Here is a 22989-nt window from a genome sequence, read left to right on the forward strand (position 1 = left end):
TCCCCGAGGGTAGTCGATGGCTGTGCCTACTCCGTTTCTCCAGCGAACCCAGAGGCCGGGCCCACACGGCCAAGCCTAGGCTCGCCGCAGACAGACCAAGTCCCCACCGTGGTGCCGTCCTCGTAGCATCCCCCGGCCGGGAGCGCGGAGCACCGGGCGCCCCCTCCGAGCGGGCGAGCGGCGCGCGGCTAGGCTAAGGCTCCGCAGTCACGTGGTGGAGAGGAGGGCGGAGGGGAGGGAGGCGGGCGGGAGGGGAGGGGGAGCGCCGCCGAGGGGGAGGGGGAGGGGAGGGGGCGTCCTCCGCAGTTCGCTCCTCGCCTGGGCTCAGACACATAGCCAGCCCGGAGCCGCCGCGCGGGCCGGGCCGCCGCCGCCTCTGCCTCTGCCGCCCCCAGAGCCGCTCGAGCCGCTGGAAGCGCCGCCGCCACAGCCGCGGGCCGCCCCCGCCGCGCCGGCCTGGGCTCGGGCTGCGAGCGCCGCCGCAACCGCAACCAGAGCCGGCGCGGGAGCCCGAGAGCGCTGGGCTGGGCTGGGCTGGGTTGGGGCGGGCGCAGGGCGCAGGGGCGGGAGCGCGGGGGAAGACGCACGGGCGGGCTCGGCTCTCCCGGGGAGCGGCCCGGGACTGCACCGGGACCGGCGCCTCCCCGCTCCGCGCTGCCCTCGGCCTCGCCCCGGGCCCGGGCGGATGAGCCGCGCGCCGGGGGGACATGGAAGCGTTGACGCTGTGGCTTCTTCCCTGGATATGCCAGTGCGTTACGGTGCGGGCCGACTCCATCATCCACATCGGTGAGCTGGGAGAGCAGACGGACCGAGGCTGGGCGGGGGCCACCTAATAGAGCCGATGATGCGCGGAGTCCAAACTTAGCGGCTCCCCGGGCCGAGGGGCTCGGCAGTCGGTGTTCCCCCGAAGGCCCGCGCCGCCCCGCGGAGGAGCTGTGCTCTGGCCGCTCGGCGCTCCTGCGGGCACCTCGCTACTCCCCGGGGCTCCTGTCAGTGCGCGGGGCCCCGCGGCCTCTGCCGACACTTAGGGCCGCGGCTGCGGGGAACCTGGGATAGACCCTTGTCGAGATGCGTGCCCCTGGCGGGGCTGTCCGCGGGCTGGACCCCTCGTCACAGCTTGAACATTGGGGCCAGGGTCGGATAGGGCTCGGGGCTAGCTAAGTTGGCAGGGCAAGATCAAAGAGGCCAAAGCGGAACCATGTGTGTCTGTGGATGGGTGCTGTCAGCGTGCCAGTGTGTATGCACCTGGCACGGGGTTGGTGTCACTGTGAGAGGGCGTTGGGGTGTGTGGGGCCATCTGAGCTTCTCAGTGCGACTGTCGCGTTCTGTCAGCCTGTTAGAGTGGACACAGTGCTTGCCCGTTTCTCGGTGTGTGTCTGTGTAGCTCTCGGTGTGTGTGTGTGTGTGTGTGTGTGTGTATCTGGTTGTGGCAACTGCAGCCCAATCCTGGACAGTCCTAGAGTTTCTGCCTGATATAAGTCTTGGGGCCAGCGTACAGTGTGGATGGTAGGGGTGAACGGAAGGAGCATGGATAGTGGGGTGGGGGGCGCTGGATGGAGAGGAAGAAGAGGAAAAGCAGAGGAAGGGGAGACCGGAGGAGGGGTAGTGATCAGGAGTTTGGAGCAGAATGGCTGGGATCTCGAGAAGTTGGGCCCGGTTGGGGGACTAACAGCGGTCGCTTATGGGGGAGCCCCTCTGCAGTCGCCTTTCCGGAAGTTGGGAAAGACCAGCTAACACGGATAAACTGGGGGTTGGGAGGTGTGAGGAAACGTGGCTGATGTTACCCGCGGAGCAGAAGGTGGAGGGGATGACAGGGACAGAGTCTCTACTCCAAGGGCTGCGGCCTCCCCTCTGGTGCCGGTGCCGGGCCAAGATCCAAACGTGCTTCCCGCCCAGGAGCCAGAGTGGGTCTCGCGGTCAGCATTGCGGCTCCAGTATAGTGAGGAATTCGGGAGCCGAGTCCTTTTCCTACCCAGCTCTCGGCTCCAGGGCAATTAGAAGGCCAAGCAATAGGACCTTGGCAATGACCCTCGGCGCCTGGTAAAGGGGCTGTGGGGGGTCAGTGAGGACCCCAGAGCAGCAGTCCAACTGATCTCCGCTATAGGGGCAGGGTCAGGGAAGCTGTGTGCCTAGTGAAAGCGTCAGGTCTGCCAGAGCTCCGGATGAGCTGTTCCTGCTTCTAGAAGGGCCATTCAAGAGTGGTTTCTTCTGGGACTCTCCAGTCTTGCTAGATCAGAATGTCTAGGGGTTTAGGATATAGCCCCACCCCTTTCATACATACAGGAAGAGGAAGTGAGAAACGAAGAGCAGAGGCACCAGGCCTGGTAGCATCTTGACCATACAAGATTCTGGTTATCAATGCCTTCTGCTTAAAGAAAAAAAAGTCTTTGGTGCAGGAGAGCCGGCCGGCCGTGGACCACCTTTTCACTTCTGCATTTGCCAGGGAATGCAAAGGAAAAAAAAAAAGTCATCACTCCATTCTGGAATTGGGATAGGGGAACCTTATCATTTTGGAGAATTTACTCTGGTTCCTGGGATGGGATTTATGGGACCACATCAGGTGCATCTGAGCAGGAGGCTACCTCAGTCTCTTACTGTATGGGTCATGGCTGGGACATGAGGTGCTTTGCTTAAGAAGCACATGTGACCTGATGGTAGCATGTGGGCTATGAATGTGTAACTTATGTCAACCGTGCACGTGTATGATGTGGCGAGGGGAACACACCCCGTTTGGGTTATGATGGGAGATGTTTAAACTACCCAATCAACAATCAGCACAGAGTCTTGAGGCTAGTGCCTCATGCCTGAAATCTCTCTACTTGTGAAGGCTGAGGCATAAAGAATCACCATGAATTGAAAGCATCTAGGGGCACAGAAGGAGAACCTGTCTCAACAAAGCATTATAAACCAAACCAAACCAAAGTCTAGCTCAGTCCTCCCACCACGTGGTACCCAGTGGTCTGACCCTAGGGCTAAATGAACATGGGAAGGGTTCCTCTCCAGGCTTGGTCTTGACCCCTCTTCTTCCTCAGGTGCCATCTTCGAGGAGAACGCAGCCAAGGACGACAGGGTGTTCCAGTTGGCTGTATCAGACCTGAGCCTCAATGATGACATCCTGCAGAGTGAGAAGATCACCTACTCCATCAAGGTCATCGAGGCCAATAATCCGTTCCAGGCGGTGCAAGAAGGTGAGTGGTCACTGAGCCCATGCATGAGTCACTAGGCTGCAGGCAGTGAGGCCGTGCAGCAATGGGTCCAGGCAGGGTTGCTACCCAATCCGTTGTACAGAGCCTCTTGGGCACTTACTTGGCTGCTATGTCAGGCATGGTGGCGTGTCCTCCCAGGCCTAGCAAGGTAGGCGGTTCGGTGCGGTCTGGGCAAGCAGAGAGCCTCTACGCACCTCAAACGGCTCTCCTGGCAGGACTGTGTGGCTTCTTTCCGGCCAGGTGGATGCGCGTGTGCGCTCTGCGCCGCTACCGAGCAGGCGTGTGGCTCAGGGAGGTCTTTGTTTCTCGCGTGTTTGTGGGTGGGTGTGTCTTCGTGTCGGGTTCCCGTTGTCGTGTGCACTTCCCCAGAAGCCTCTTGTGTCCTGCAGCCCACGGGAGCTCGTAGCTCAGAGCTCTTCCTGTTTGTCCTGTCTGTAGCCCAGCCTGTCGAGCGCTCAGTTGCACACTCTGTGGGTCCTAGAAGCTTCTGCCCCTCGGGTCCTCAGCTTCTCTGCCTCTCTCCACTGTGTTTGGAGCAGTCCGTCTTTGCTTGTGCTTGCTCGGTGGACCTAGGAGACGTTGCCGCCTGGACCGGAGGTGGGCGCTGTTCGCTCAGGAAAAGAGCCTAGCTGGACTAGGTCTGATGGCAGAAAAATACTAGCTGCCCAGGGCAACAGCCCCCCCCCGCCCCCCGCAGCTAGCTCGCTTAGGATTCGCGGAGGCAGGGGCAACAGGTGGGCAGCCAGTGAGGCCACCAGTCTTTGCTGGCACCCTCTGGCACCTGCACTCGCGTAGTGCACTTACATGTGTGCAGGCAAAACACATCTATACATTAAGTAATGGGAGCTACTACTGCTTTTAGCATCCGCAGATGTCCGTTGTCTGATGTCTTCTGATACATTAGTGACAGCAGCTCCCTCTGTCTTTCCTTCCCGTGCATTCCCTCCACGCCTACTCGGCTGGAGGCTCTTGAAGTGTCCCCTCTCTCTTGTTGTTGATTTCTGGTCAAGGCCCTGGCAGGAACCTGCTCAACTATATTCTCTTTCCCGCTCTCCTTTGTCTTGTTTACAACAAACAAGGCTCCGTTGTGGTGCTAGTGCTTCCGAGTGCCTCCGATACAGGGGTACAGTAGAAAGCATAGCATGTAGGGACTTCTTCCCAGAACTGGCGGGGCTACAGGGCAGGGAGCTCAGCTGTCAGTTTCTCCCTGGGCTTGCTGGGCCTAGGGTCTGCCTGTTGCTTTGGGTTATATACTGTCTACCAGTCTGCCGGTAACCTTCAAGATGGGTGAGCCATGGATGGATGGATGGATGTAGTCTACAGTGCTGGGATCTTCACACAGCATGGGGGGAGGACTTTGAGGGCCTTCTGGTTTTAACTACAGCAAAAGATGAGAAGGGGGCAGCTCTTGGGGAGGGGCTGCTGGCTGTAAGGCTCAAAGGGTGGAGGATGTTTTAAACGCCCAAATCTTCAGTCTCAAGAGCTGAATGGAGGTGGTGGTGGGTAGGGAGAGACTGGTGTTGTTTTATTCTGAGATCTGTGGGGCCGGTGAGGTGGCTCAATTAATAACACTTCCCACTCTTGAAGAGGACCCTGGTTTGATTACTACCACCCATATGGTATCTCACCACTGCCTGTGACTTCAGGTCTAAAGTACACCCTCTTCTGGCCTCTGCTGGTACCTGCGCAAATGTGATGCACTTATGTGTTCAGGCAAAATACTCAATACATACATAAAAGACTGTGAAGTGCTGCTTCTGGCTCTGGCAGAGGTCTGTTGTCTTATGTCCTCTGAAGTAGAGTCATGGGGGAGTGCCTGTCCTTCTTATGTGGCCCCATCCCACAATCTGTCTCCAGATGCCCTCTGACCGCAGACATTTTTGTGGGTGTGTTCTCATCATGACTCCTTGGGACCTCTGTCTGTGGCCTCTATCAGATTAGCACACCTCGACAATGGTTGCAGGTTCTGGTGACTTTCTTCATGGTGTAGGGCATAGCTATCTCTACCAGAAGGACCCCGGGGACTGAAGGTGACAATCTTACACAGTTTTTTTTTTTTATTTGTTTGTTTTTTCAAGACAGTGTTTTTCTGTGTAGCCCTGGATGTCCTGGAACTCACTCTGTAGACCAGGGTGGCCTCGAACTCAGAAATCCACCTGCCTCTGCCTCCCCAGTGCTGGGATTAAAGGCGTGAGCCACCACACCCAGCCCTTACACAGGGTTTTAACCGGAGGCAGGGTGCATACATGGATGAACTGTGCAGCTGGGTCCCTGGAGAGGTCATCTCTGTTGATGAAACAGCTGTCACACAGCTTCAGCAGATTTGTGCCTTGGTGGCGGGAAAAGTCCTAGTATTGTAGATGTGCCTTTTTTTTTTTTTTAATGAAAAAAAAAAAAAAAACCAACTTTAAGAGACGCCTCATGGGGCTGGAGAAGTTAAGAGCACTGGCTCCTCTTCCCAGAGATCCTGAATTCAAATCCCAGCAACCACATGGTGGCTCACAACCATCTGTAGTGGGATCCACTGCCCTCTTCTGGTGTGTTTGAAGATGGGGTACTCATATACATAAAACAAATAAATCTTTAAGAAAGAAAACAATGCACTGTTGTGCGCTTAGTGTGCTCACATAGCAAGTGGCTACTCTGGGCATCCAGACAAAGCTTCCTTAAAAGAAGAAACAAGAAACAAGAAAAAGGAGACTGTCTAGGTCTGTACTTCAGTTGCAAAATAGAACTTTGGGGGGGGGGGTGTGTTTTTGAGGCAGGGATTTGCTCAGTAGCGCAGGCTCTTCTTTTACTTCATCCTCCTGAGTGCTAGCATTAGAGGCTAGCCTTCCTCCAGCACCACACTTGGTTCTCATACCTGGTCTTTTACTTGCCAACCGGTGGAACAATCTAAACAACAGACAACACAGAGCTATGTGCCATTTGACCTTCAAGCCCCAAGTGCAATTTTTTCTAGGCAAGCAAGGCTCTAGTCAGGGCCTTTTACTGGTTTAGACATTGTTTGTTTGTTTGTTTGTTTTTTAAATGGTCACTAGTTTCTTTTTTTGTGTAACTGGAAAAATGTCTCAGTCTCCAAGAATGGTAAGAGGACACTCTCAGAAGGGTCTGGGAGTGTTTCTGCACATCTGGAATGAGCGGGTTAGATACTGAGGATTGGGTCGGCGGTTTCTAGGTAAAGAACCCCAGCCAGGGCCTGCTGCTAATTTGGTGTGTAGTGGTTAAAGCTGGCATGCACTTTCAACCGTGGGAATGGCACAGGCTGAAATCCACCTTGTTATCCATTCCCTGACTCTGCATAGCTCCTGGTGCCTAGAAGGGAAGGGAGGAGCTATCCCTGGAGGCCCTGGGAGAAGCCGAGCATTGCTTAGCAGCCTCCTCCCCCTGGCCTTGTGCCTGTGGAGCAAGTATTCAGCTCACTGGGTCTCCTTTCTTGGCTGTGTTCTATGGGGTACTTGTCTGCCCAGTAGCTGGCTCTAGCTGGATGACTATCCCAGCTTTTTCTCCTGAGCACGGACACTTATTGCAGAAGACAGTATTTGGGGGATGGGGAGTAAGGGCATGCTGGGAGTCAGTCTTCACCTTAGAGAAGAGAAGTGCTCAGTGTGTCCCCAGCAAGGGATTGCGGTGATATTTTGTTGTAATTTGAGAGACAGCGTTGTGGTGACCCAGGGCTGGAGGCCTGAATGCTGGAGCCCAGAGAAAGCTAGCAGAGAGCCTGCCTCGCTCACTGCATGACCTGGGGGAGCCTTGACCCTGTGCTGAGCTGCTGCTTCTAGATCTGTTAAAAGGGAATAATTGTAGTTGCTGCCTCTTGGGACCATTGGAAGGATTAGATGAGATGAGACATGTATAAATTGCCTGCATAAGGCCCGAGGTTGGTGTTCAGTAAACACTAATTCCCTTCCTATTCCCTGACCCAGCTATGACTTTTTCCTCAGCGTCTCTTAGGGCTGTTGATATTTTCAGCCACACAGTTTCTTCAGCTACTGAATTCCTTGAGGGAGGACCCTAAATGACCTTTTCGTTTTTTAGCTTTTACCCCAAGCCCCCAGCTACTAAAGGAATGCATGGCTACAATGAACGTGTGTTACTTTTAAAATGTAGGAGAGAAAGAGGCCAGCACATGCTTATTACATAAAACCTGGAAGGTACAGAAAGCAGCAAGAAGCCAAACAACCCCACCCCCGAATTCTACTGAACTAGTTTCTTCCAGCCTTTTTTCTTCCATTGTGTTTTATAAATGAAGAGGGCTCCCATCCTGTTCCATGTGCTATTAACTGGCTTTTTCTGAAGCATCCATGAACTAACTGTAAACATTACTTCTAGTGCCTGTATGTGTTTCCTGGTATGCATGGTCACTCATTCACTCATTCATTCATTCATTCATTCATTCATTCAAGAAAGTCATCATTTATGCTGAGATATACATATTTAAGTATTTATGAAGAAAACAAGGTCCTCTCCTTGGATGTTCTGGCCCTAATTTTTATACCTATGATTTACGCAGGCTGGTCTTACAAACTCTGTCCAAATACTGTCTTTTAGGATAGTATATAGAATATGTATTTTCTGAGTGTCTAAGATGAATAAACAACAGCACAGGAGGACAGTTAAGGCTCTAAAATGTTGCATCTTTGATTGGTAAAGTTTGCATTAACAAGTACGAAAACTTGTGTTCTACAAGACAAGTATGAGAAAAGATGCTAATGTGTTGAAAAAGTCACACTGTTTTTCAGTGCCTGCTCAAGCAGAAGATTATGTAAATCCATAAAAGAACTGGCTTGAACGTGAGTCTCCTTTCACAAAATTATCCTTTATTGTGAGTAAGAGATGTGAGCCGGTGGATGTGCTGTGGATGTATCTGTCACATCAAGGCAGGATACGGGAAGGAAAGTACAATATTCTTTAGTTATCAGAAGCATGAGAGTACTTTAGGAAGCCAGGTAAGAGGGGCTGGAGATGTACCCAGTTAGGAGAGTGCTTGTCTGGACTGCTCAACCCCCCCCCCCCCCCCCCCCGTTTAACCCTCAGACCGCACAAACCAAGCGTAGTGTTGCATATCTATAATCAGAACACTTGGGAGGTAGGAGCAAGGTCAGAAGTTAAGGCTTATCCTCAGCTAAGAAGTGACTTTGATACCAGCCTGGGCTACATAAGACTTTGTTTCAAAAAAGGAGAAGCATGTTTGGGGGAGACAAAATAAAGAGCGGGGATGGCACAGAGTTCCCACCTACTATGTGTGGTAGCAGGAGCCCAATGCTTAACACCACATTCAAAAACTAAAAAAGGTAAAATTACTTAAGTATAGTTTATTGTTGGCAGAATGAAAGTAATATGATTTAAAAAAAAATACTGGAAGTGCATAGGCAGCCAGTTCTGAAGGTCTGATAAGGTTACCCCTAGCGTCTTCCTGGTGGGCACTCTGACCCTCACTTGTCACTTGCCACATCCTCTCTCTCTCTCTCTCTCCCTCTCCCTCTCCACTATGTCCTCTTCTTATTCTACTCAGAATTACAGGTTCCACTGAGGCCACATCTGGCCCTCACCCCCCGGGCATCTTCTTCAAGATGCTGGAGACATTGCTTGGCATCTATGCCATCAAAAAGTCGTCTCTAGGGCCCACTGCCTGATGTGGACTCACCAGGCTAAGGCCCGGGTGCTGGCATGGATGATCCCTTAGGGTTACCCTGGCACAGAACCGTGTCGCTGCCTTTTCTGCTTTCCCAGCACTGCTTTTTCCCCAGCTCTGGGCTCCATGATTCTTCTCCAAAACTCACAGCAGTGAACCAGGTTCTTTTCACATGGTGTCATCTGAGCCCACCTCTCTCTTCTGGGGATAATCAAGAGTGACATCCTTATTTTAAGGTTAGCTGATTTGAAAACTTAATTCTATCAATAGCCCATCTTCCGTGCCACATCGCCGGCAAAGTCCCAGCCCTGGGGACTAGGATCTGAATGACTTTGTGGGCCACTAGTGTGCAGCCTCTGTGTGCCTGTGAGGGCCAGGGCGTATTGTAGACCTCTACTTCCTTTCCATTTCGTTAGGCTGCTGCATTGCTTGCTGCCTTCTTGCTGTGTCTCTGGGCTGATCCCAAGTTGCTAGAGTAGTTTGGGATGCATGGCTGGGTTTTCATTCTGCAGAGGTGTTCTGCAGGTATCACCTATAGAACTGGTGGGTTCCTCTACATACATACTCCCACAGCTCCGGCATGGCAATCGACTCCCTTTCTGCGCCTGGAGGCTGCTTTCACATAAGGAAGTGCATGGAAGAAACTTCTCTTTGACCAGCCTCACTGCAATTGTGGGCTGCTGCTCAGATCCCAGCCTCTTTGTGTGTGGAAGAAGGCTCCCCTCCCTGTCCCATCTTCCCCTCTGTCTACCTAAAGCCCTCGATGGTCAGTCTTGCTTTGGTGCCCAGGGCCTAGGAGGAGATGCTTTTCCTGGCCTTGCAGTCGTGTTGTCTGTGATGCTTCAGCTCCAAGGGCGTGTGCCAAGGCTGCAGGTGCACAGGGCTCCTTGCTAGAGTCTGACTAGGTACCTGGAACTGTGTAACCCTCTCTGGATTCCCCACTGGCGTTTCTCCAGCTTTCCTCCCAGGCTTTAGGGTTCTTCCCCAGTGATCTCTGGGATCATTTCAGTGAGTGTGCACGCACATATGGGCTAGTGTAATGGGAACACATGTGTCTAAATGCATACATGTCAGTCCATACCCTCTCTCTTTTTATAGGCTGTGTGGCTGCCCCATTCATCTCATGCTTTGGGGTTAGACTCAGATAAGTTTCTGACCCCTGTTCTGCCCTCCAGATTGGCATGCTAGGCTTACTTGACAGCCAGCCTGAGGGTGTCTTATGCCAGGTATGTAGTAGGAGGACACAGTCTAGCGAGGCCATCCACGCTGCGTCTGAACATGTCTGTGTTCGCATGTGTGTGGGGCATCCTCCAACTCTCACAATGGCACCAGGGCCACTTCTCCAGGATTTTCTTGGAGGCCTTCATAACTGTCCCCGAGTGCTCTCAGTCACATCTCATAGAGCAGGCAGGGCAGAGAGACTGTTGCAAGTCTTGTAGTTGCCAGGTCAAGGCCCAGACCTTGTTCCTTCAATGCTGTTGCCTTTCCTTTAAGGTCTGCATCCGGTGCTTTGGGGGCCTGGTGGGACCTGCAGGACATGTGGTCAAGTGGGAGATCTCTGGTGTGCTCTCAAAAGAGAAACTGGGTCCTCTCTTCCTTCTCTCTCTTTCACTTCCTTCCCGGCAGGAGGTAGGCAGTTAGCTTCACCGTGTGCTCCTATCAGGATGCCCTGTCTTGCCCTAGCCCTGAGGGTAACAGGGCCCTCTGCTGGTCCCAGTAAATCCCTACTCCTATAAACTGTTTCTGTCAGGCGTTTCATCACAGTTAACACAGCTGGCTAACCCAGTCCTCTAGAAAACAGTATTGACTCAAAAGTTGAAGTGTTGGTTCTGCGCCACTTCTAAAACACTCCTAGTCCGATTTAGTCTAATGCATAGATGTGAGTTCTTTTGGATATTCTACTAGGGCCATGCCTGTGAGAGGCTGGGGTGGTAGGAGGAGACAGGGAGATGCTGGTGTGAAGAGATGTAATTACAGCTGAACAAGAGGAGTAAGAGGTCTGCTGTACAGGGTGGGGACTATGGTTAATGGTGGTCCACTGTGTTCTTGGGAAAGGATAAGGGTAGATATTAAGTGTTCTCATTACGGACATTTTTTGGGTAATACATTGTGCAATTAGCTCTATTTAAACACCCTTCAATGTATATAAGTGCAATAACTACAGAGTTTTATATAACAATAAAATAAAACAAAAAGTAAACCTGCTCCAGGCCTGGCCACCATTGGGGCCACCAGCAGGGACACACCTGTGCCCAGACTTCCTACAGCCTCAGCCCTCTGGCCTGTCTCTTCTTTCCATGTTGTGATACAGTATTGACACAATCAGTTTGAGGAGGAAAGGGATTTTCTGGCTCACAATTTATGGTCCACCCTGGTGGGGAAGTCACATGGCATGGCAGGAGCTTGAGGGAGCGGGTCACATGGCATGTGCCATCTGAAGAGAGCAGCTAAGGCATGCCTGTTACTGCTCAGCTAGCCCTCCAGCACACAGCACAAGTCCCACCCACAGCTAAAGAGGAGTTTCCCACATCAATTAACACAGTCAGACCCAGAGGCCCCTCTCCCAAGCCAGTCTAGAGTCTGCCAAGTTGACAGCTAACATTAACCTGCTACTGGTTGGTGACAGTCCTTTCTCTGGGGCGCTGTCCGCTCTGACAGCTTGTCAGTGTCCCATTCTCTGAGGTTTCCCCTTTCCGTCTCTAAACAGTTTCCCATTTCATAGGCTGCGGACAGGCCCAGCGTTCTCCCCGTCCTGAAGCTCAGGCTTGGGGCTAGGAGTGATCAATAGACATCTTTCTACCTGGTTGTGGGCAGCGGATGGGGGCAGGTTCCCAGTCTGCTGGGCCTCGGGTCCTCTTCCAGCTACTGGCCCTGGCTAGTTCTGCCTTTCCAGGTTGCTGCCTTCACATTGTCATTGCCAGAGCCCAGCCAGGCAGCTAGCACCTGCAGATGCAGCGCCACCTGCCCTGCACCTGTTCACAGCTGCGCCCTGCCTGTCCCTTCTACTCTACCCAGGAATAGATGTAGCCCGGGAGATGACAGGTGCCTCACGTGCTCCTTCAGGTGGACTGAGGCTTCTATCCCTGCTCGGCTGTGACTCTAGCTGCTCATCTCAGTTGTCCCCACTGTCAGTTGGGTATTGATGTAGAGGCCATCCATAGGATGGTAAGAAAATATACTAAGATCCTAGGGCTGCATCCCCTGTCTCATATCTGTCGGTGGAGGCTTGTGTCTTGAAGTTGAACTTCAGCCTTCCTGGGTGTCCCAGGAGAATAGTGAAGGAGGTCAGCGCTGACAACATGATTAGAGGCAGTGTGGAGCCATCTGTGCAGGTCTGGGCTCTGGGTATTCTGCCTATAATTGCATAGCATTGTAACCTTATGGTAGCCATGTTTGCTCAGAGTGTAGAGTGGCTGCTATGGGCCCGGCTGGCTCAGCCCTGTAGGAGCCGGCTATAGGCCTTGCTTTGGTTGGTGGACAGAGGTATGTTTGGGTCCGAATCTTCAATGTTATGACTGGTATCTGAAGTGCACCCTCCCGGGCTCATGTGTGGGGCGTGGTTGTCAGTGGATGGTCTTTTGGGAAGTGATTGACTCTGAAGTGCTGTGATTCTCAGCGTGGATGGAGTCACACTTGGTATGGTGTTGTGGGAGGTGTTGAGAAGCAGGAGGTGAGACTTAGGCGGAGGAGATAGGTCATTGTGGGTGTGCCCTGGAAAGGCATAATTTCTTCCAAGACTCTCTGCTTCCTGCATACCTTGACATGAGCCACTTAGCTCTTCCACACTGAGCCTGCCAGCTCTGACAAATACGTCCGTTAGCAAAAGATACATAGGCAGGCAGTACTTACCTTACCATGTATGGCCCCAGGAGAAACAGAGCCAAGTGACCATTGACTGAAATCTGTGAAATAATGAATTGAATCCTCCCCTAGCTCGTTTGCCAAGTGTTTGTCACAGCAATAAAAGTCTGAACCATCAACTCGGACCAGTTGGCTTCCTGGTCTTGTAAGGATCACTTTTTTCCTCTGGGCCTCTCACCTTCATGATCTGGGAAGAGGGCTCTCTCTCCCTGGCCCATCTCTTGTTCTCAGCATCCTGGGGTGGCAGAGGGTGACCCCTGGGATCTTACTTCTGTCTTTTGTCTAGCTGGAAAAATGCTAGGTGCTGGTACCTCTCTGAGCTCTGAGCCCTGGACAGGGTTTGTCTCAATGGTGTCTTGTAAGAAGAGACACTAGAGTCAAGAGTCTCTCTTTCTCTTTTGTAAGGATACAGTGAGAGGTGACTATCGACCAGCCAGGAGAAGGGCCCTCTCAGAAGCCGTTATGCTGACACCTTGATCTTGGGCTTTGAGCCTGTAGAGTTGTGAGGGAACATTTATGCTGCTTAAGGCATACAGTCTGTGGTGTCTTGTGACAGCAGCGACAGCCCTCTCTCCTGTTTCAGGGCCTTGGAGCCCGAATCTCTCAAAAACAAAACAAAACAAACAAAAAAACCCAAAACAAAAACCAACGAAAACCAAACCAAAACACACACACAAGATGTTTGGTGCACAGCGGATGACCTGTATCCCTCAGGTGATGCACATTTCTGACCCAAGTTTATGCTGGGCTTGTCTCCTCACTATAGCCTTTCAACATCTAAAGACCATTCCTGTGATCCTAGCATGTTTTCTAGCCCAGGCTCTGGAGCCTGGCTAGTACTACCTGTGTTTCTTTTGCTAACGGACGTATCTGTCAGTGTCCCTTTTAGCACACAGTGCTCCTGATGTGCCTTGTCAAGAGACTGAACTTGCTGAGCCTCAGCTTTTGGCCTGTGAAATGGGAACAGTGCTACCTTTGTTAATAGATTGCTTTAAGAACCAAGTGAAGAACTAGCCACAGAGGTATAGTATCATGGAGGAAAGACCAGCCATGGTTATTGCCCTCCTGACACTGTAGAGGAATGGGTGATGCCTGTTTGTACTCTGCTGAAATTGATGAAGCCCGAGTGATTCCTTTTGTGGCTAGGAAGGAAGCCCATCCAGGGGATAGCAGGGGGAAGAGCTGGAAGATGAATGCCATCTAGGCTCTGAATCTATCCATGCCTGAAGATCAGTCTCTTTAGCTGCAGTGACCTAATAAGCATGCCTCTTTGCCTAGCCCATCTGAGGGCTCCTGACACCTGCAAAACAAGGACGATGAAGACAGTGCTGTGGCTGTGGTTGAGTTTCTAGCTTTCAGGCCTTGGGGCCTTTCCATAAGGAAGGGAGATGCACTGGACACCCCAGATCGGGTGTTTACACTTGGTTACTTATCTCTAAGTGTGAACTGTACACTGACTATTTTAGGGCCCAATTAGCAGTTTCAGTCTTGGTCAACTTTACTCTTGCCTGTCAGAGCATTAGTCCTTCCCAACCTTAAGCCTGTGCCTGTTGGTTTGCTATGTGACCATGTTTCTAATTGCATACACACATGGGCCTGTACATACATGTTTGTGTGTTTGTATGACCTGATTAGCTTACCTAACGTGTGTAGAAGTGCTAGGAACCTAGTGATTGAGTATAGAGGTCGCTGTCCCCAGAAACACCCTTCCCAGGGAGCCTAACTGATGGCATGCTGCCGGGGACCCATCAGGATTGTGGAGAGGGTAACTAGGCCATGGCATCCTAGGCTGGGTGGAGTGAGTGGGCTTTTCATGGCCCATGAGGAAGTTCCATGCGTGTGTTCTCTAGAGCAACAAGGCCCTCCCATACTTCTCCCTTTAATGCGTGAAATCTGACACGGGTCTGAAAGCACTCTCTTCATCGTCCTTGTTTTGCAGGTGTCAGGAGTCCTCCTCAGACGGGCTAGGCAAAGAGGCATGCTTATTAGGACACTGCAGCTGAAGAGACTGATCTTCAGGCATGGATAGATTCAGAGCCTAGATGGCATTCATCTTCCAGCTCTTCCCCCTGCTATCCCCTGGATGGGCTTCCTTCCTAGACACCATCCTGGCCACTGTAGGTTGATATCTACTCAGCTCAGCCCTGGTCTCTCCTCATGGCAGGAAGGGGATTATGGGGGATTATTTATCATAAGCCTCCTCAGGGACTTACGATTGCTGTTTGTACGGCAAGGGACTAGTCAGTTCCTCCCGAATCAGTTCGAGTGCTGGAGATGTGTAATCGCTTCTTCTTGGCCAGGCTTGTGCACCACCACTCCATTTCCTGGGCTGAGCATAAGAGGGATTCAGCAGAACTGGGTGGGGCACCCAAGGAAAAGAGGTGCTGGTGGGCCCATGGAGAAACAGTGTTGTCTTACCTGAGGGATGTCAAGTTAAAGGGAACAGATGTGGAGCCATGGCATGTGCCTGTATTGCACGAACAGCTGGATGTTCCTGCTCAGCGGGCCCCAGGGGACCCAGGTATGCTGCTCTGAAACCTCTTCTGGGTCAGGAGGGCTGCCAGTTCTGGAAACACAGACCTGGAGGACAGAGGTGGGCAGATAAAGATGGTCTTTGGAGCAGAGACATCGTGCTAGCTTGTGGGACAGGAGGCATTGTGAGGGGGGCATTTAGGGTACAGTCAGCTGAGCAGTTGGGTTGGAGTAGAGATAGGGAGGAAACCTTAGGGCTAGGCAGGCTAAGGGCACCTCAGAGCCTCAATCCTGAAGAGCCCTGAATGGTGGGCTCACCTACCCTCTGGACCCCAGTTCTAACAGCAGATGAGCTGAATGCTCACTGCCCTCAGGGCTACTACTATAAGAACTCCCTTCTGCTGGGACCGGCCTTGTGTCATGAAGCCCATTTTCAGGCCAGGGCACTGGGTCTGGGTATCATATCCTTGTCCCTTGCTTCATATCGCACCTGCAACCATTGCCTTTGGCCCTGATCTCAGCCTCCTCACCTGAGCGACTCTTTTCTCTGTTCTCAACCCCTGAATGGCCCATCCTGGTAACTTCCTGCAGATTCTAAGGTATAAAGAGAAGCTCAAAGAGACTAGGCCTTGCCCTGGGCCTGTGTGTCCTATCGATGAGGATACTGCCTATCCTGGGGACACTTTCCAGGGCTGCTGAGGACCCTGAGAAGTGGACTATTGCAGAACCCAAAAGGCAGAGGGTGACTTCGTCACCTAATTAAACAGTTCAGGTCAGCACAGAAAGTAGGTGGCCACGGACTGGAAAGAAGTGGGGTCTCCTCTGGCAAGTAAGAGGGCCGAGGGCAGCCTCCAGTCTGCAGATCCTGTTCTCAGACACATGGCATGTTCAGTGGTGACCAGAGCCAGGTCCTCCTAGCTGTCTACTCTGTGAGCTGCAACCACAGAGCAGAATGTGGTGTAGGCAGCAAAGCCAGCCAAGAGAGTGGCATGTCATGAGAGAAGGAGGCCAGCAGGCCAGGAACCCCAGCTACTCAGGAGGCTGAGGTGTGAGGACTGCCAAGTTCGATGTCAGCTGGGCAACTTAGTGAGACTCTGTTTCAAAAAGTAACGAGGACTGGAGACTTGGCTCGGTAGTAGAATGCTTAGCATGTCTGGCGCCCTGAGTTAGATCTCCAGTACTGGGTGGGTCCCAGGATTTCTGCAGGACCCATGCCTACCCTAGTGGCTATCTCCCACTTCCCATGCCTACAGCTTCCTTGTCCCCCATAGGGAGGGGAGAGGAGCAGACTTCCAGGCTGTTCTGAGAATGCTGCCTGGCCACCCTGCTTTGAGAACTGGATTAGAGCTACACAATTACCCAAGTCCAGGTAGTAGGTGAGGTAGCTCCAATCCCGTCTCTATTTACCTTAGGATCACCCTCCTGCTCTGTTCTACTGGGCTGCACTCAAAGTCTCATACTATGCATTGTGTGGAGATAGTATTAGCTTCTGACAAGGGAATCTGCATTGTGTACGACATCACAGCCTGGGGCTTTCCTTCACTCAGACTAGAGCCAGAGATAACAGCTCAGATGTACCAACGGCAGTCTGTGGCACATGGTCTGTGGAAAAGGTAGTGTGATCTGGCATGAGAGAAAGTCATAGACAACTGGGTCCTTTGCCAAAGGGGCCCTTCAGGGAGCCATGCATGGTGCCACTTGGATTATCCATTAGGGCAAAGAAAGAGGAGGTACTCTCTAACTCATGTGGGGCTTGAGATCCCCTCCTCAGTAGTGTGACTGGTGCCCTTGGTGAACAGAGGTGAGGTATTGCCTGACCTACCTATATGCAGCTCAGTACTATGGCGGCAGATCAGAGTGGACCAGATGGATCTCTGTGGGCCACAGAAGTTACAGGACCTGAAATCTGCCAGGCTTATGAGGAAGATCTGATGGAGAACTTCAATAATCAGGACAGAGGCTTCTAGGGATGTGGAGATCGTGTCCTGCAAGTGTAGGACTGGATCTAAAAGAGGCTAATTTAGGAAGGCCTTCTGCTTCATTCTCCCTTGGCATCAGATGGTACTGCTGGCACTTGCTCATACGTGATCCTTCCATAGACGTAGTTTGGTGTGAGCTCACGGGGGTCTGGGGAAAGGTGGAGTGGTATGAGACTCATGGGTGGCCTTTGACACCAGGCAGAATCCTTCCTCTGCCTCTTGTGGCTGTGTGATTCGTTGCATGTCCCCTTACGTTTTGAGCCTCAGTCTAAATGTCTGTGACGTGGAATTTCCATGTCTACTTTGAAGATTGGTTTTGAGAGGGAGGGAATATCTACCGCATGCACATAGTATATGTCCATTCATTCCCTAGCTACATGTCTCTGAGGGGTTGGGCCTGTACCAGATACTGTGCCAAGTATGTGTGGGCTCTGCAGGCTCATGCCTCAGCTTCAGGCAATCAGACAAGGGTCAGGATCCAGGCTTCACCTGGAGAACCTGATGGAAAAGGTCTGGACGGTCCAGCTCTTGTGTGATAGCTTCCTGGCTGTTGCTTCTAGCCAGTCAGTAGCTGCTTTTCATGCTGGAGCGGCAGGATGCTGAGGGTAGGGCTGGTCACATGGCATCTTTCCCTGGCTCCCTATAGTTGTGTGGCTAATGAGGTTGTCACTGTTCTCCTCTGTCACAGCTGCACATGTGCCCCATTTCAGACTGAAATGCACATTTCTGCTCTACATGTTAGGATCCCTGTCCCTGTCTGGGCCATCAGCTGTCATTTGGTCTTGCCAGTTTTCCCTCAGCAGGCACAGGGCTCGGTGGCTCAGTAGAGGATGTGGGAGCCAGGATCAGGAGCCAGAAGCTCCAAGACTGGGATTTTCAGAGGGTACGCTCACATTAGGGTCACGTGGACTTTAACTTAAGGACCTGGGCCACCAGGCACACCTAGCAGATCTCTATAAAGACCTATTTCAAGGATGGTCTTTTATCTTGTCAGCAACATGGAACAGTGGTAAAAAGAATATTCTAATTCATGAGCTTATAGAAACCTAAAAACCTTGCAAGATATTGGTTTTCTTTTCCTTAGTGAGATGATGGCAGGCAGTAAAGCCCACTGTCTCTTTGTAATCGGATTTAAATTGTTTTAATTATACAGCCCATATTCTCCTAGTAACATAGCATCTCTGTGAGTTAATGGGCTTTGAAATCTTCCTTTGTTCTATATACTGTAGATACAGATTTTTTGTTAGATGATTTATTTTTTATATAGAAATCCAAAAGATGAGCCACAGTTTAAGCTGAGTATTGGGAGGTTCACTTACGTTCAAAGAAGGCAGAAATGTCTAGAGAAACTCCAGCTTGAGGACCTGGGCTTTGCTAAGCTGAGATCTGCCAGGTCCTCTTCAGAGCCTGCTTTGGAGTGCCTTGGTGATGTCTGGTGCGTCCATGTAGCTAAGGCCACATGTGGTGTCCTTTGTTGATCCTGCAGTGATAACACTAGAGGGGAGTTCAGGGGCTGGGGAGTTGGCTAAGCACTGCTGCACACGCATAAGGACCAGAATTTGGCTCCTCAGAATCCATGGAATGCCAGTGGGCATAACAGCTGCCTGTAATTCCAGCCTCAGGTTGCAGAGACAGGTGTACCCAGAGCAAGCTGGCTCGCAAGACTAGCTATGTAGGTGAGCACTCGGTTTGAATGAGAAGTCTTGCCTTGGTGCATAAGGTAGAGAAGTGACTGAGGGAGATTCTTGACATCAACCTCCGGCCTCTACATGCATGTGTACCCATGTGCACAGGTACCCACACACAAGCCCACACACATGTGTGCACATCTGCATACACCACACATGTACGCACACCACTCCCACACACATGAAAATGGGGGAAAGAGGACAAGGATGTATAGCTGGATGGTAGCAGGAGGCAGTGGCAGGGTTGTTGCAAGCTGAAGCCAACCTGATCCACATAGAAAGTTCCAGGTCCGTAACATAGTAAGACCCTGTCTCAAAATACCAAAACAAACAGCAACAAAACCCCCAAATCCAAACCCAACCAGAACCAACCAAAACCAACTAACTACCAGCAGCAGCAGCAGCAGAAGTAGCAGCAGCAAAAACAAGAAAAGTAATTTGCCCGTCCATCCATCCATCCATCCATCCATCCATTTTCTGAGTTCCCACAGTGGCCTTTGCCCTGAACCTGGATACTTCTGGGAAGGCCATAGACTTTATTCTTAAAGGACTCACACTTTATACTTTGTAGAGAAACAAACACATGTATGACTCAAAGATAAGACTTCTCAGTTGTCAGTGCTGACAGGACAGGCTGCTAGGCTCCACTGCCAGTGTCCGCTAGTAAAATGCAGTGAGTGCGTCACCATCCCGCCAGGATGCCACTGGGAAGGGGAGCTGCATGCACTCCACAAGGCTTCCTGGGGGTTGGGCTTGGCCTCTCTCAGGTCTGCCCTCCCCTCTGTCCTCAGAGGCTGGCCTACCCAGGCTGAGGATCAGACCCGCACCCTGACTCTTCCTGCCTACTGCACCATAGACCATCCCGAGGGTTGCAGGCTATTCCTCTAGGTGGGGCTGTTCTAGTGAGGTCAACTGAATCAATAGAAAAAGCTCCTTGTGTCTTAGTGGCTGTCAGGCAAGGACTCTGAGTGTGTGTGTGTGTGTGTGTGTGTGTGTGTGTGTGTGTGTGTGTGTGTTTATATGGTGTTGATGAGCGGGTATCAACCTCCATTTTAACTTGTTTCTTTCCTTGGCTTTTCTGGATTTGGGCTGACATGCTGATGACCAATGTTAGTGATCTCTGGTCTTGGAGAGTTGCTTATCCAGTCTGGTTTCTTATGCTGACTGCAGCATTGTAGAAGACCTGCACGCAGCTTAGAAGAATATGCTGTCCAATGTGGGGGCTGATCAGTCTCCCCCTTCTCCAGCACTCACTTCTTGTACCTCTTTTTGGCTTAGAGCCCTTATTGGCTAAGGCTTCTTACCAGCGCTATGGGGAAAAGAACAGAATTTCTCAGGGTCTCAGAAATAGGCAGGAGCGGACAAGATTGAGATCATATTGATCCCTATGACAAAGCCTTCTCTCATTCCTTGATAGAGCCAGAGTTAGTATTCTAAAGTTGGGCCGTGGTGTGGGCTCCTTGGCCAAGCCTCCTTGTAGCTGATCTTGGGACCTAGTCCTCTATATAGAGGCTCCTTGAAAAGAAGGATGTGGCTCAGAGATGTGTAGACCCCCAGCTCAAAGTTAAGGTGCCTGCATGGGAAGGTGGGGATGGGAATGGGGGCTGGGCCCGCCACCACCTGACACCCACTGCCGGGCAACATCTCCACAGTTGCTGAGCCTGCCATGAGAGACCACAGATTGCAAAATGTGAGTGCGGTTTCACCACACATGGTTTCCTACCATGTGTCTGTCTGGCATTTCCAGCTGGTGAGGAAGAAGCCTTGGAAGGAGCTGAGAGGGGCTGATGCTCAGGCTGTGGGGTGGACATGTGTTGGAACCACAATGGCTAGCACTGCCTTGTTTGTGGAGGGCACCGTGGACATGGGGTAGGTCTTCTCTGTCAGAGATCTTGTTTAGTGGACAGCAGGAGGCCTGGGCACCCATTAGCATGTCTGTGGCAGTTGGCTCCAGTGCTGGCAGAAGGATTTCCTGTTGCCAGAGTCCTCCTCTTGTGTGTAAGGGGATTATGTTGGGAGGATGAACCTAGGCATTCAGGGACATTCCCTAGGGCAGGGACTGAGGCTTAGAGGACAAGCAGGGCTTTGCCAGGGGCAAGGTAGGACAGCAATATGGGTAGGGAAATGGCATGTGCAAAGGCCAGGAAGTGTGTGTCCCTCAGAAAATAAGGCAGAAGTGTGTGTGGGCACATGCATGTGTGTGTGTTTATGTGTGTACATGTGCGTGTGTATGTGTGCACATATGTGTATATGTGTGTGTGCATGTATGTGTGCGCGTGTGTGTGTGCATGTGTGTGAGTGTATGTGTGCACATGTGTGTATATGTGTGTGCATGTGCATGTGTCTGAGTGTATGTGTGCACATGTGTGTATATGTGTGTGCATGTATGCGTGTGCATGTGTGTGTGTGTATGTGTGCACACATGTGTATATGTGTGTGTGCATGTATGTGTGCGTGTGTATTTGTGTTCACTGGGGCTTGCTGAGCCTGAGGCCTGTCTGTTCTTCATGAGTCAGGATTGGAATGATGACCCTGGAATTGTCTGCTGAGGCTGGACAGGAAAAACAGAATCAATCGGCCGGAGGCGACCTCTGGTTCTAGGTTAGGAGGATGGAGTTGCGTGGCTCCCTGGGAGGCAGAGTGTTGATTCCTGTTCTTCCTCGGCCACTTCTGGTCTTCCCTCCAGGGTTGTCCCTGCTAGACAGATGCCTTAAGTTTTCACTCCAGTTTCTATGCCTAGAAGCCTTCAGACAGGGGGCTAGCTCCTTCCCTCTTCCCCACCATTTGGCCCATAGGTGCATCCCAGGGACAGGGTGAATGCTGGTGTTTGCCTGCATTCTTTCAGGACACACTAGGCTCCCACTCTTGTGACAGGTCCTCAGTATGTGTATCAACAGGGGTTTCTCCTGCTTCTCTCCTTACGTCCATCCCTCCAGCCTTTAGAAGATGTCATTACCCTCTTTTGGGGCTTCCTGGTTTGGTCGGATCAGTGTTGTGTGGTTTCTGCATATCTTGCTTCCATTCTCACTCATCCTAAAGTTTAGGTTTTGTCCTGTTCTTCACAGGCCTCACCTAGAGTCCCCGAGAGGCTCCCTGAGTGTCCCTTCTGTCTGTGTGGCTCACTCTCCTCTTGCTCTGGGCACATTTCCTTTGCCTTCCTTAGCCTCCATTTTGAGTTTTACCTTACTTCCTGCCACCCCATCAACATCACTGTCCTTGTACTGCTTGGATGCTTGTACCCATTCTCACGATGCTTTAGGAGGCCAGAGATTGTCTTTGTCTTTGGGGGTCTTTTTTCTCCAGCACTGCACTAGGAAGACGGCAGGAGCTCAACCAATGTGGGTGTCGTGGGGGACTGAGTATCTGTGCTGATTGTCACACCCAGGCCGAAGATGTTGTCCTGTAACCCTTTGGAAGGCCCCTGGTGCATCTTGGGTAATCCTACCTGAGTTCACATTTTCCTGAGGTCACCTTCTTCCCAGCGTTGCCACCTGGTCTCTGGCGCAGTGCTGTCTGCCTCCACTCGTTCTCTTCCATTCTTGTGGGTTCCTCAGCAGGCATAGCTGGCCTCCATACTGCCCACTAGGGCTCTCAAGGCAGCCATCCTGCCTAGCAGGAGCCAAAAGCTCTGCCTTTCTTCCCTGGTGTGCACCCTATAAGTAGTTCTGTGCGGGCTAGTAGTCATCAGTGGCAGGAGCGAAGCCTGCCCCTGGGAGCCGCAAGTTAATTAGCGTGTCTGAAGCCGTGCAGTAATCACTGAATCTGGTCCCCAAGGGCAGGCACGGGTCTACCTCACCCCTCCCCAGTGAGCCTCTGATCTTTTCTGGTCTTGTCTCTGCCAGTCTCATGGCTTCCTCTAACTCACTGCTGCTTCTTTCTGGCCTTTACCTCACCAGGCTTTTCTAGAGACTTCTCTGGAATTCAAGACCCCCAGAGGCGCCTAGGGGAGGGTTGGCAGAGGTATTGGTTCACTTCTGAAATACTCAGCGGTGATGAGTCTGGGCCAGGCACACGGTAGGGTGAGGGTGTGCAGGGTATGGCAGGTCCATCAAACTTGTTTTCTTGTCTCCTAGAGTTAGGAGGTAAGAGGCTACTCTTTGAAGCAACTGAGCTCTGGTATTGCTACATATTAGCTTTTTTTTGGGGGG

The 22989-nt window shown here is 51.8% G+C and overlaps 1 protein-coding gene across 3 annotated transcripts in view; it reads left to right on the plus strand.

The window, feature by feature from the left end:
- The first annotated feature begins 482 nt into the window (after positions 1-482).
- Grid1 (glutamate receptor, ionotropic, delta 1) overlaps positions 483-22989 on the plus strand; it is a 763385-nt gene continuing 740878 nt past the window's right edge. Inside the window, exons 1-2 of one of the 3 annotated variants that reach the window (XM_011244962.3) lie at positions 483-786; positions 3033-3188. In XM_011244962.3, coding sequence (XP_011243264.1) covers positions 708-786; positions 3033-3188 — 235 coding nt within the window. In that variant the 5' untranslated portion in view covers positions 483-707. The remainder of the gene's footprint in view (positions 787-3032; positions 3189-22989) is intronic. The other 2 variants (XM_006518565.3, NM_008166.2) reach the window with 2 other exon arrangements.

Source organism: Mus musculus, chromosome 14 (assembly GCF_000001635.26).
Source record: "Mus musculus strain C57BL/6J chromosome 14, GRCm38.p6 C57BL/6J".
Taxonomy (NCBI): Eukaryota; Metazoa; Chordata; class Mammalia; order Rodentia; family Muridae; genus Mus; species Mus musculus.